The sequence below is a fragment of the Watersipora subatra genome, chromosome 2, assembly GCF_963576615.1.
Source record: "Watersipora subatra chromosome 2, tzWatSuba1.1, whole genome shotgun sequence".
Lineage (NCBI taxonomy): Eukaryota > Metazoa > Bryozoa > Gymnolaemata > Cheilostomatida > Watersiporidae > Watersipora > Watersipora subatra.
Window position 1 is genome coordinate 75,845,646 of NC_088709.1, and position 12,560 is coordinate 75,858,205.

Sequence of the window (12,560 nt, forward strand, 5' to 3'; positions counted from 1 at the left end):
ACGCCCTAAAACGCCAAGTTTGTTCTTGGATCACTCCTCGTATTTTCGGTAACAAAACGAAACTGAATTGTGGAAATGGGGAATTCCATTTTCAGTTTCTTCAGCTAAGCCTAGTTTCTTTATTTTAACGGGACGTTATAAAACAACTTCATATAATGTCACAAAAGTCTGTCTAGACGGCTTCGAAAAGCTTCGCCATTTTGCCTCTAAGTGAATAGTAGACCAGCTAGGTTCGAAGCAAGCATTTGTGAGGATTTCAAAATTATGTCATGGCGTATAATGATACTACGACAGCTTCTTTTAACTCTGAGAATTTGATTGCAGCGCAAGTATTGTTTGACCATAAAAAATGCTCACTCCAGCCTGATAGATTTATCGAGAAATATTGCCAATTGAAACGAAATGGAGGGGGCGATATTTCTACAATAATATATCCCTGGGAAGAAAATCGAGATAAAGCTTTGGTTATCTTTGATGCCGAGTATAGCGACAAAGGTAATAAGTTTTTATTTTTGTATAGTATGTGATAAAATGTTTTACTGCACTTTATAATGTTGTATTTTCAAGTAGTGGCTCACCTTAATTGTTAGTTGTTGTTGTTAGAGTAGAATATATTAGCGTTAGTATTGAGCGTTCTTTTATCAGTTTATCAGCTTAGCAGTATTAATAATTTAATGAGTAATTAGATCGTTGAAACTTGTTAGTCTGTAGAAAGTATTCACGAACATCAAAGGCGCCTTGTCTCAACTACAACAAAAAATGCAACGCATAAACTATCAAGTAAAATTATTACGACTTGCATTTTGTCATTAAATTAGCTACAAGTTTCATAGTTTTTGTATCCAAACCATAATTTTGCTGTTATTGTTGTATTAAGATAAGTACTCACATGAATATTGGCCAAGAAGACGGGCCTCCATATGTTGTATCATATATGCTATGATACACCTATCTCATGGATTGCTTCACATTTATTAATCTCTTACTTGCTCAGAAACATCCACCAAAAATACCACATGGTAGCCAGTACTATACTACATCGTAAGAACTCTTGTGTTACTCGTTTGCTAAGAAGCCTTTTCAGTCTAAACTTCTTTCAATCGGTGTTATATGTGGCAAAGTTTAACCCTCCAGCAAAATTTGCTTTTGTACCAGAGAAGTGGGTTGAGTGGTCGACCAGATGGGGTAGATTTCGTAGCCCGTCACAGCTACATTAGATAAGCAAGAGGATCAGCTGCAGATAGATAGTTTGCAGTATACTATGTGATCTAAAGGCGAGAAAATTTTCAATTGCTTGGCATTGCCTGCAGAAGGCAAACAAAATTATAAACAGATGAAAGAGCGGTTTGACAAATACTTTTTCCCAAAGAAAATAAGTTATATTTGAAAGAGCGACATTCTTCAGATGTGACCAGCTTCTTGGTGAATCTGTTGAAGAATTTATCTGTGCAATGGCAGATAAATATGAGTTTGAAGATCATCAATCAAAGCAGGTTAGAGATCGTATCATAGTGGGCATCGCAGACAAGGATGTTAGCCGGGAGATGCAAAAAATGGAAATGGTTCAGCTTACTCAGGAGAAAGCAGTTGCCATGGAGAGGCAAATTGAGCATCAGATGAAGTTGTTTAGTCGCAGTGAGGATAACACCTCTGTCAATGCTATCCATGGCGGTAATCATCAAAAACGAGAGCCGAGTCGCAGTAGCCATCGCCTGCCACCACCCTATGGCCATCAGCACCAAGATCAACACCAACTGTGTAAAAACTGGTTATTACCAGCATTTTAGAGGAAACTGCCCTGCTCTGCGTGCTGTTTGCCAGAGATGGTCAAAGGTAGGACATTTTTCGAAAGTATGCTTGATGTCAGCTGGGAAGCCTAAGCCAGATTCCAAGAGCCGTACGTCAGTTTATGAGATAGAGAGGATCTTCCTAGGTCAAGTCCAGGATAGCCAGAGTTATAGTAGCCTAATCAATGGGGAAAAGTATCGATGTGCACATGGGTGAGCCAGTCAGAACCTGTGTCAGTGAAGTTTAAACTTGACACTGGTGCTGACATTTCTGTCATACCTAGTAGCTTCTGTGCTGGTCAAAGTTTAGAACCAAATGACAAGATTCTAATAGGGCGTGGAAATTATACAGTATCTGTGTTAGGCTAATTTTCAGCTAGGTTGTGTGCAAATAATACTGAGCACTTATGTTTATATGCAGAATGCTTATATGTAGTTGACTAGACAAAAGCTTTGCTAAGTAAAAACACATGCATTGAGTTAGGGCTGGTAAAAATTAGTTGTAATGTTGACCATGTGTATACTGCTGTTTTAAATGTGAATTTCCTAAGCTGTTTCAGGGTCTCTGGCTGTATGATGCAGGAAGCTGATAGTATGCTGCGGGCAGGTTGCCAACCGTAGGCCATGAACGCGCTACGAACCGTATCTTATCCGTTGGTCGACCATGTCAAATCAGAACTCGAGGCGGTGGCTAAGGACAATGTAATCTTCCCAGTTAATAAACCGAGTGACTGGTGCTTTCCGATGGTGGTTATGCCGAAGCCAAACTCCTGTGTCTGTATCTATGTTGACTATACTAAGTTAAACAAAGAAGTCAAGAGGGAAATCTATCCAATGGCTTATGTTGAGTCGAACCTGGCAAAGCTAGGCACTGTAAACTGTTTACCAAGCTAGACGCAAACTCAGGATTCTGCCAGATTCCATTAACCGCTGAAGCCAGAATGCTGACAACATTCCTCACTCCACTTAGCCATTATGCTTTTACCTTTTGGGTTGACGTCTAGCCCTGAGATTTACTCAACAATTATATCAAGCGTACTAGATGGCTTTGATGGAGTTATTTGCCACATGGATGATGTGGGAATATGGGGAGACAACCAACAGAATCATGATAACAGAGTCCGTGCTGTGTTAGATCGTATGGCATGAGCCGATATGATGCTAAATGAGTTTAAATCTCAGTTCATCTGTCACATCATCAAATTTTTAGGCTATGTAATAAGCTCCCAATGGCGTTAAACCTAACCCTGAAGCCATTCAAGTCATTTGAGATTTTGCGACACCGAAAAATATGAGTGATGTGTGGAGCTTTTTTGGCATGGCCAACCAGCTTGGTAAGTTCACTATGCATCTGAATGATCTCAGCACACCGCTCAGGAACTTGCTCTGCGAAAACAGTTTATGGTACTGGGGACCGGCAAGCTAAAGCCTTCACCAACATCAAAGACAAGCTGTCCCAATCTGTAAAGCTGGCGGTATACAATCCAACTGGCAAAACTATTATCCAGTTAGATACATGCAGAAATTGAATTGGTGCTACATTACTGCAAGTACAACACGATGTCACACTTCATTTAGTCTACGCTGCGCCACGAGCTCTCACTAACACAGAGCAGCGATATGCCACAATTGAACAGGAAGCCCTCGCCATTGTGTGGCCTTGTGAAAAGCTCAAAAGTTACATTATCGGCATGACTGTTAGTATTCAAATTGGCCACAAACTACTTGTGGCTTCATTTGCTGATGCATAACTCAGCAAAATGCCATCTCGCATTCAACGATTCAGCAAGCGCATGTTACGCTTCCAGTACCAGATGGCATTAACATTCTTCAACCCTTATAAACATTCCTAGAAAACAGAATATTGTGGCTGATGCACTTTCCTGTTCAAATGCCATTACTATTGTGGAGGACAAAGCATTTGTTGGGGAAGTAAAAAATCACACCCGTAGTACTCTGCTTTACTCTGCCTCTAATGAGAGGCTCAGCAAACTCACTGAGCCACAGAAAAATGACTAGATATTGTAGAAAATTCACCACTTTGCTAATATGTCCTGGTGTGCGTATATGACCTCCAATGACTCACTGGTATATACTTTTTTAAGAATCATTCTAGGATAAACATGATTGACAGAGTACTTGTTCTCGATGATCGAATAATCATCCCGCGTGCTGACCATCTCGAAATGTTACAGAAAGTTTAACAAGGCTATCTAGGCATTACTAAGTGCAGAGATCGAGCAAGGAAGTTAATTTGGTGGCTTGGTATGTTGCAACAAATTGCGAATATGGTACGCTCATGTGAATTGTGTCGAAAATTAACCCGAGTTTCTCCAGAGCCACTAATGAAATCAGTTTCCATGGGAGTGCATAGGTAGTGACTTATTTTATTTTAAGCACTGTTGGTATCTATCGTTAATTGATTATTATTCTTGCTACGTCGAGGTCGTCATGCTGAAAGAGCTCAACAGTCTGGAGACCATTGACCGCTTGAAAAGTTTCTTTGCATGCCAAGACATTCTTTAGCTACTGGTTTTAGATATTGGGTCGCAGTGCTTTTCAATAGCGTTTCAAAGATTGGTCACCAGCTAGGATTTTAAACACATCACTAGTTTGCCAAAGCATTCGCAATCAAACGGCGCAGCTGAGAGAGCCCTTCAAACGATAAAGTCCATGCTGAAAAAAGAGACCGACCCTCATTTTGCAATGCTAACATATCGTACATCACCCCTTAAGAATGGCAAGTTTTCTGCCTAGTTGATTATGGGCCGACAACTGCGAACTATACCAGCACTCCCCGTCACGCTGTACTAATCTAAGCCGTACCTCCAAAGCATTCGTGCTCAGGAGGAGGACCAAAGAGAAAAAAGCAAGACCTTCTATGACAACCGATGCTGTGCCAGAGAACTGCAACCGCTTGTCCCTGGACAACAGGTCTTTGTTCCAGATTTAAACCATGAAACTAAAGTAGCAGCAATTTCCCCAAATGCTCCTCGATCCTATATTCTCTGAAACTCAGGTGGAACTTCAATTCGTTGTAACCGAATCGACATACGACCTGTTGGAGATATAGCTGACGACGTTGAACCGCCACCGAACAGTCCTGAGGAGCACTATATATCAAGGTCTGGTCGTACAGTTAGGCATCCTGTGAAGCTCGACTTATGAATCTGACAACGTGGTGTCAGCTCTCTGGTTCAGATGACAGCACTCAAGGCTCTGTAACTTTTGTAGGTCGGCGTAATGATGTTGATATTATTGTGATGATCATTTTCCAATCAATATATGTCTTTATGTAATTATTACACTTTCAATGTTCATGTTTGTCGGAAAAAGAGAGATGTTGTATCATGTACTTTAGAGTTATCTTCCTACTATTGTATCGATATTATATTCGCACACTTTGTCTGTCCCTCTTTGTGCTTTTCTGTTAATTAACAGTTTCCTGTCACTTATCTCATGGATCACTTCATGTTTATTAATTTCTTACCTTATCAGAAGCAATACCACACAATCTTCCTTTCCACTTACTTATATGCATCCTAATACTATCTAATCCCTTGGCTTTATCCTCTTACCGCTGCTGTCCCCCGATCACCCGCAACTGTTTTGACATCAATCTAACCTGAGCCCACAAATCCTATCATACAACATGCTCTTTATTTTCTTAGGCCACACCACAACTACCAATGAGCACACATAGTAACTCACCTTATTTGTGACTCGTTACTTGACTCTGTTAGGGTTGTCTTTATCAGCCATGTGTCTGACTTGTCTGACCTTGTGCCACTGCTAAAATATTCTCCTCTTTAGTGCCCGCACCATCGCCAGCATGCGCTCTCTTCTCCATCACCCTGACCACCGCCATTACTGCCACAGTGACCACTGTCATTTTCAAAACTTCCACCCTCCCCACCAGCACTGCCATCACTACTGGCTAACCCGGAGCACATTGGTTGGATTTTTGATTCTTTTATTGCGCTACCTTGCCTAACGCCTCATCTACCACTTTTCCTGGTTAGAAAAGTGGTAGATGAGGTTTGCCTAAGGATTACTACTAGTAGCATTACTAGGTCTACAAAGAACACTTTTTGGTCCTTTCTGTGACAAGTACTGATGCTTCTCTACATACTGCTTCTCCTATCATGCCCGATAGACGCTTTCACCTCTTGGTGCCTTTGGTCTGTCATCTCTTGACTACTAATCTCTCCATCGCTGTCTTTGGGCTGGTTTCCAACAAACCTGTTTCATACCTCTTTTCTTCTACTTCTCACTCCCAGGTTTTACCAGTCCGCAAACCTCGACCTGTACAGCTCTTTTCAACATCGTCTGCTCTGTCAGACTTATTTGTCAGGTTTTACAACTTTACATCATCTGAAACATAAAAACTTAACCCAGCAGTAATGGGCCTCAACGAAAACAGCCTAACTGACTTAATACCACTAAACTTCTTAATAGGCTTGCTCTACCATAACGCATGTAAAACAGTCAATCATTTCAGCTGTTTCAACTCGGTTATGCCCAAAAGGTTTGTTCTCAGACCTTCTACCACATAAATCTCAGCATCCAGCGTCCTATGTTTACTTTCCAAATGAACTACCGCCATTCCAACTACTTTCAACTCAATACCATCAGGATTTTCTAAAGTTTTTAATGGCTTATTTAACTGCGACACAAGCCTGTTGGCTGTTCTTTTACTTGCTATCAACACCTGAGCACCACTATCAAACATAAACTCAACATTCACTCCATTGACCTTCAAACACTACAATTCTTTGGACAATTCATTGGTCTTCATTTGTCTCTAAAATCAAGAAATCGTATGCTTTTATTCCTGTTACTGTCTTCACTATTGTTACAGCTCTTAGGAAATGAATTTTCACTACTGTCTCTCGTGCCTCTCGTCATGCCCATCTGTCTTTTGCTTCTCATGTCTTGCCGACTGGCTTGTCTTGTCTTGCCGACTGACTCTCTCATACCTGTCCATACTGTAATCTTTAAATCTACTCAGTTTACCGTAAAACCTTTATTTCAATTTTTCCTCTAGAGTAGTGGTTTTTTAGAGGTGAAATTCAAATAGAAGATGGCGTTTAATTTTTCATGATTTGGGAAGCTAAACTTAACCCTTTTACACACAAAGCGAATGTCACCTGTATTTTGCACTCTCCTTCAAGCGAAGCGATATTAACCCTTTTGGGTGCAATAAATCTGCTATAACTTACCTCGAACTTGCCGTAGATAAATAAATATGCATTGGAAAGCTGAGAAATATCTCTACCAGTTGATATCTATTGCTTGCTATTAACCTATGAAGATCTTATAGCCTGTATTGCAATTAGTTGAAACTTTCAATTTTTTGATTTTAAATTTGAAGGCATCTTATTACTTTATAACTATTTTAACAACATTGCATAAAAGCTAATTGCCCTCATTTATGTGTTTTTTATGTGGAATGGAAGTGGAGCAATTAGCGTTAATCCATTATAATCTGAGTTTATATAACCGCAATGATGTTATCAAATAATATACTATAAACCTGCAAGTTTATAAGTGATATAAGAATAATCTATTAAACGCTACAGATATATACATATATATATATATATATATATATATATATATATATATATTCAAAAACAAGTGATATAAACAAACCATAATTATAATACGCGCAGAAACAACAATTAACATTGCGGCAGATTCCGTTCCGATTGTTGCTTCTGTATGGAACCATTTCATCTTTTGGCTGTTCAATACCTTCTACATTGTCTGCTGACCTCAACGCTTTTCATTACATTCCTAATTAGTCGACGTTAGCATTCCAACAATTTTTTTAGCAGAGCAAAACATTTACGCATTGCTATTTAAAAATCTTTCCGCAAAAATAATGGTTAACTGTTAGCGCATGTGCGCCAAGTACAAATTATAGTCTGAAAATAGTAGTAAGAGATTCCATCGTAATTGTAAACCGGGTTTCGCATATGTCAAAGTATCGCGACCATTTTAAACAAGGAACTCCTATTGCACGATATAGTTACTAATTATTTCCATAGCGTTGCTTTCAAAGTTTTAAAGAAAAAACAGTAAGCTCTGGAGTTGAAAAATGGACTTTGATATGAACAGCAACCATGAAAGAATTAATTGTTAATGATATAACCCCATCATTATTAGCGCAAATTTGCGAACGCTTTTCTACTAATCACTTGCTATTATGGACTCGTAACAATTAAAGAGTTTCAAAGTGGCGGTAAAATAGAATGCCACCTTTTAATTGAACAGCATTTAATTAATGGGTGGCGCTTTATTTTCCAACCCTCTTATAGTGGCAGTCATATAAAAGTGGCGTTCAAATAAAGGAAGTGCTTAAATAGAGGTTTGACAGTATCCCTTAAATCACGAGGACTGTCTCTGGCCCAATACCTATCCCTACTTTTATCCTGACTGCCATACCTCTCATACCTGCTGTCACGGCTATCTCTTAGCCTACTGCTGCTACCTCAATTGTCATATCTCACTTCTCTACCTTATTTCTGCAGTACTCGACTAAATGACCTTGTTGCCCACAAAAAATATATGATGGTTGGACAACTTCGGACGCTATGGCCACATCGGTTACCATTGTAGCGAACTATGTTTTCCACTATCTGCTCCATACCTAGAGACATAGCTCTCCTTGCTATTGCCTCTATACCCCTATACTCTCCGCACCAATGAAAGTATTACTAGTGAAAGTAAACTAGTGGAACATTCCAGCTACTGACGATTTCACTCAGGAGCATATAAAATCAGCAGCTTGCATTGGATGAAAATGAATTATAAGAACTTGTGGTACGAACATTGACATACAGCTTTCCCTATAGACCTTGCATTGCTGTCAGTACAGTTTTTAGGCAAACTCATCAGTGAACCTGGAATAACTGTTCAAACTATTGTCAACTATAAGATTAAAACAATTTGTATTCACTCTGTTTGACATCATTGACTCTACACATCTGATATGCTCAATTCACCTATTCTCATATATAATGTTGCAATGCTAAATTATCATTTTTGAGATACATTAACTGTAGTGGTTTTTACACCCGTTTCATACTCCTGTATTGCATAATTAATGACTATTATATCTTAGAATATTTACTCGGTTTGCCCGCTACAAGTATATTCACATATTCTTTCTGCTGCACCAATTTTTATTTTCTGTATTGGCTTTATGCTAGCAAACCAGTATCCTCCATATTAAGTAACCATGCTTGCGGGTTGGAGTTGTCAGTCAATATCCTGCTCTCAAATCTACTATGTTCTCTTGACAGAGCATGTTTCATTCTTGACTCATTCCTATAGTTGGTACTTGGCTCTATGCTGGCTCATGGGGTTTTGAGCAGTTTATTGCTCGTGTTCAACTTCTGCGACCGAGTCCGTTTTAACTTTGTTTCTAGAAAGCAATCAGCAAGCAAATTTTATCAAATTGGATCTGCTGGCGATAGTCAGCATTAGCCTTTCTTCACCTACTAGAAGTATACTAGCTAAGGAAAATTGCTGTTTTATACCCTACAGGATGAAAATATTCGTTGGTCATAAAAATTCGCGATTTCGCGAACAGTCAATCCCGCGAATTATTAAAATCAGTGAATAATTAGTTCCATTTTTAATCACAAGAGAGAATAACTACTGCATCAAATTGAAAACTAGTCGCTAGCCTAGTTTTTAATGTAAATGCTAAACGTAATTGAGTTCCAAAACATTTTTAAAATCATTGCCTAAGCTTTGAGCTAACACCATTGGCAATGCATCACATTTATTTACAAAATTATTCCAGGTTATCACAAGATATGCAGAATGGCGTCATCACGAAAATAGCCGCGAGGCACAAGTACTAAACGTAGCCGAGTTCCAAAACTTCTTTAAAATCATCGCCAGGCTTCGAGCTTTATTGCCATTGCTTAAAACTTCACAAAATTATTCAAGGTTTTTACAAGTTATTCGGCATGGCTTCAGCATAGCAAAAAGGCTCTCCTAGTCTTTTTACATTAGAATCAACTCCATCAATCTCTAATACCGAAGTCAAGGACGATAATGATTCTGATCTGGACATTATGGTATGTATTTGATTTGCAGTGCAGATACGTTTTTCCATAATCAACTGCATTAGTTAATTCTTTTGTTTAAAAACTGATCGCTTTCATCAAATACTTCAGCTATTGTTTTTGTACTTCCTCAACACTCGTTAATATTTTTTCTTTTTGTGTTTACTGCAGATTGAGAATGAAACAACCTACTCCGATTACGAAAACTAGAAACAAGTAGTAATATTCATCAAGGCAGGAATATTGGCAGAGAAGCAACCAGTCAACCTAGACCCCTTTATCAACAACAACTCCTTGATATCGCTGTAGCAAACATGATCAAATTATATATTTTATTTCATATATAGATGTATTATAATTTATTACAAACTTGAGTGTACAAATAAAATATTTCAAATACAAATAAAATTTTACAAACGATGAATGGAGTAAATATAAACAGTTTAGTCCATATGGCGGTTGTCTAGCAATAAAATTAAACTGGTACTCATGATATGTGAATACTAGCGTGTAATGGTGCTTTCTGACTAGTTATTTTGGTAATAGCAGCTCTGTCGCTGTCACCGTCTTGGGTAAGTGTTGGAGGCGATTCTCTCGCTACTACATGGCTGGTAAGGAAGTTATCATCAGAACCCTCCTCGTGGCTTACTATTGCAAAGTTCTGCCGGTTGACCAAAGATTTGTGCTCGTAAAGGCGTTTTTGTTCCTTTTTTAAAAACGGATATATTCTTCTCGTATCTGCGGTCACTTCAACCTCAATATCCATACCTCCCTGAATGATTGGTGATCTTCTAAGAATGACAGCGACCACCCTTGCAATCATTGTTCTTCGGTGTATGATGAAAAATCTCTCTCTCACACTAAAACAAATAATGAAGCAGTAGGGATGGAAAAAATTAGTATTGCGTTTTACCGAAGAACCAAAGTAAGATTCAACTAATTTAGTAAATGTAAAAAACTCATTACTTACCACAAGTTGTTGGCTTATCAAAGGCCTCCAAAGCGATGAATATTCGTGAAAACCTCTGGACGCAGCAAAAATTGTTTACCGTAGAATAGCATGATCGCCTTGCTGTTGGAAGCTAAATATAAACCGGAACACGTGGTGTGCGCTTGCGTAGGAATATCTATTACTAGCCGCAATAGAGTTAACTTTTCCTAGAGAGTGGCAGTTTTCAGCCGCGAATAAATTCATCCGCGAATATGCATGAAAAGACAATTTTCGCGAAATATAACTCCGCGAATAAATTCATCCTGTAGGGTAAATTATCGGCTGCAGATCTTGGCAGTACATGAGTTCTGTCGTCTCATGTTTATAAGCAGGGGTTGCTAAAGGACTGATTAGCGATTGCAAGATTACATAGCAAATTACATATAAAATTAAGAGATTGAAGGAATATCAGTATATAATTTACCTGAAATTTTTTTTTTCTGAACTTGAACAATCATACAATCCATGTTCCTATATCTGAATATGCTGTGTTATACATTCAGGCTCACTTTATAAGTTCTAAGTGGTTTTTGTGAAAAACAAGGGGCAGAAGATATACAATGTCTGCTGTTAAATATTCTAATAATCTCCTTGAGATTGATGCATTTTCTATGCAATTTTGATATTTCGGTGGATTGTATTACTTCATTTTTGTTCTTCTGATGCCAGTTAGCTTTAAAGCACTGTTGATTAGTATGTTGCAGAAAGGCAGTAGCATCGCTGCAGGTAGACAATCTGGCATAGTAGGGTATATAAGCATTACAAATGGCTCACGACCTCGGTCATAAATTTGTGCTGGAGGAGTTTTCTTCTTTGGCTGGATACTTACGGTTAATGTATCCTAAAAATTATAATTTGGCATTGCAACATTAAATATGGAAGGTGAATTGAACATATGATATGTGTAAAGTCGATAATGTCAAGCAGAGTGAATTCAAATTGTTGTAATCTTATAGTTGACAATAGTTTGAACTGTCATTCTAGGTTTACTGATGAGTTTGACTAAAAACTGTACTGACAGTAATGCAAGGTCTGTAGGGAAAGCTGTATGTCACTGTTCGCAGCACCAGTATGTGTGGTTTAGTTTTATCCAATGCAAGTTGCTGGTTTTACATGTATATGCTTCTGAGTTGGAGAAACTGCCAAAACAACGGAAAGTTACATTAAAAGAGTTCAATGCTTAATGCTGCCATGAAGAGCAGGTTATGGCTCACCTCTTGGTTGACTTGAGAAAAATAGCATGAGTCTAGCCATATTAGCTCAGGCCCTGATTTTTTGTTGGTTTCAGTTAGATGATGTTCAATGTAGTGCTTCTGCTATGCAAGAACTATGAACAATACTTTTAAAGTATAGTCAGAAAGCCTCGTGTGTGTTGTAATTCTGTTGCTTGTTAGACAGACCTCACCATGGGGAATTTTACTAATTACGAATTCTATATACATTATTTAAGCATTCTACAGTCTATAATACTTTTAATTGTAGGTGTTGTGGGTAGGTTAGCTGAACTAAAAAAGCCTCCAATCCAAGAAATTCTTGAGTTTTCAGATTCACAGGTAATTAGCCTTTTCCTCGAGCTAGCAAGTTTTGTTCTGTTATAATTTTTTCTCTTTCATTTTACCGGTAGAATAGATAGTTGTTGAGCTTCCCAGCCAATAACTAGATTTATCCAGGGCTTTCCAATCTAATAAGTTATCCAGT

The 12,560-nt window shown here is 38.4% G+C and overlaps 1 protein-coding gene across 2 annotated transcripts in view; it reads left to right on the top strand.

The window, feature by feature from the left end:
* The first annotated feature begins 255 nt into the window (after positions 1-255).
* The window catches only part of LOC137388890 (uncharacterized), a 193,055-nt gene continuing 180,750 nt past the window's right edge, over positions 256-12,560 (top strand). For both annotated transcript variants that reach the window (XM_068075371.1, XM_068075372.1), the window contains exons 1-2: positions 256-495; positions 12,345-12,415. In XM_068075371.1, the coding sequence (XP_067931472.1) occupies positions 270-495; positions 12,345-12,415 (297 nt within the window). In that variant the 5' untranslated portion in view covers positions 256-269. The remainder of the gene's footprint in view (positions 496-12,344; positions 12,416-12,560) is intronic.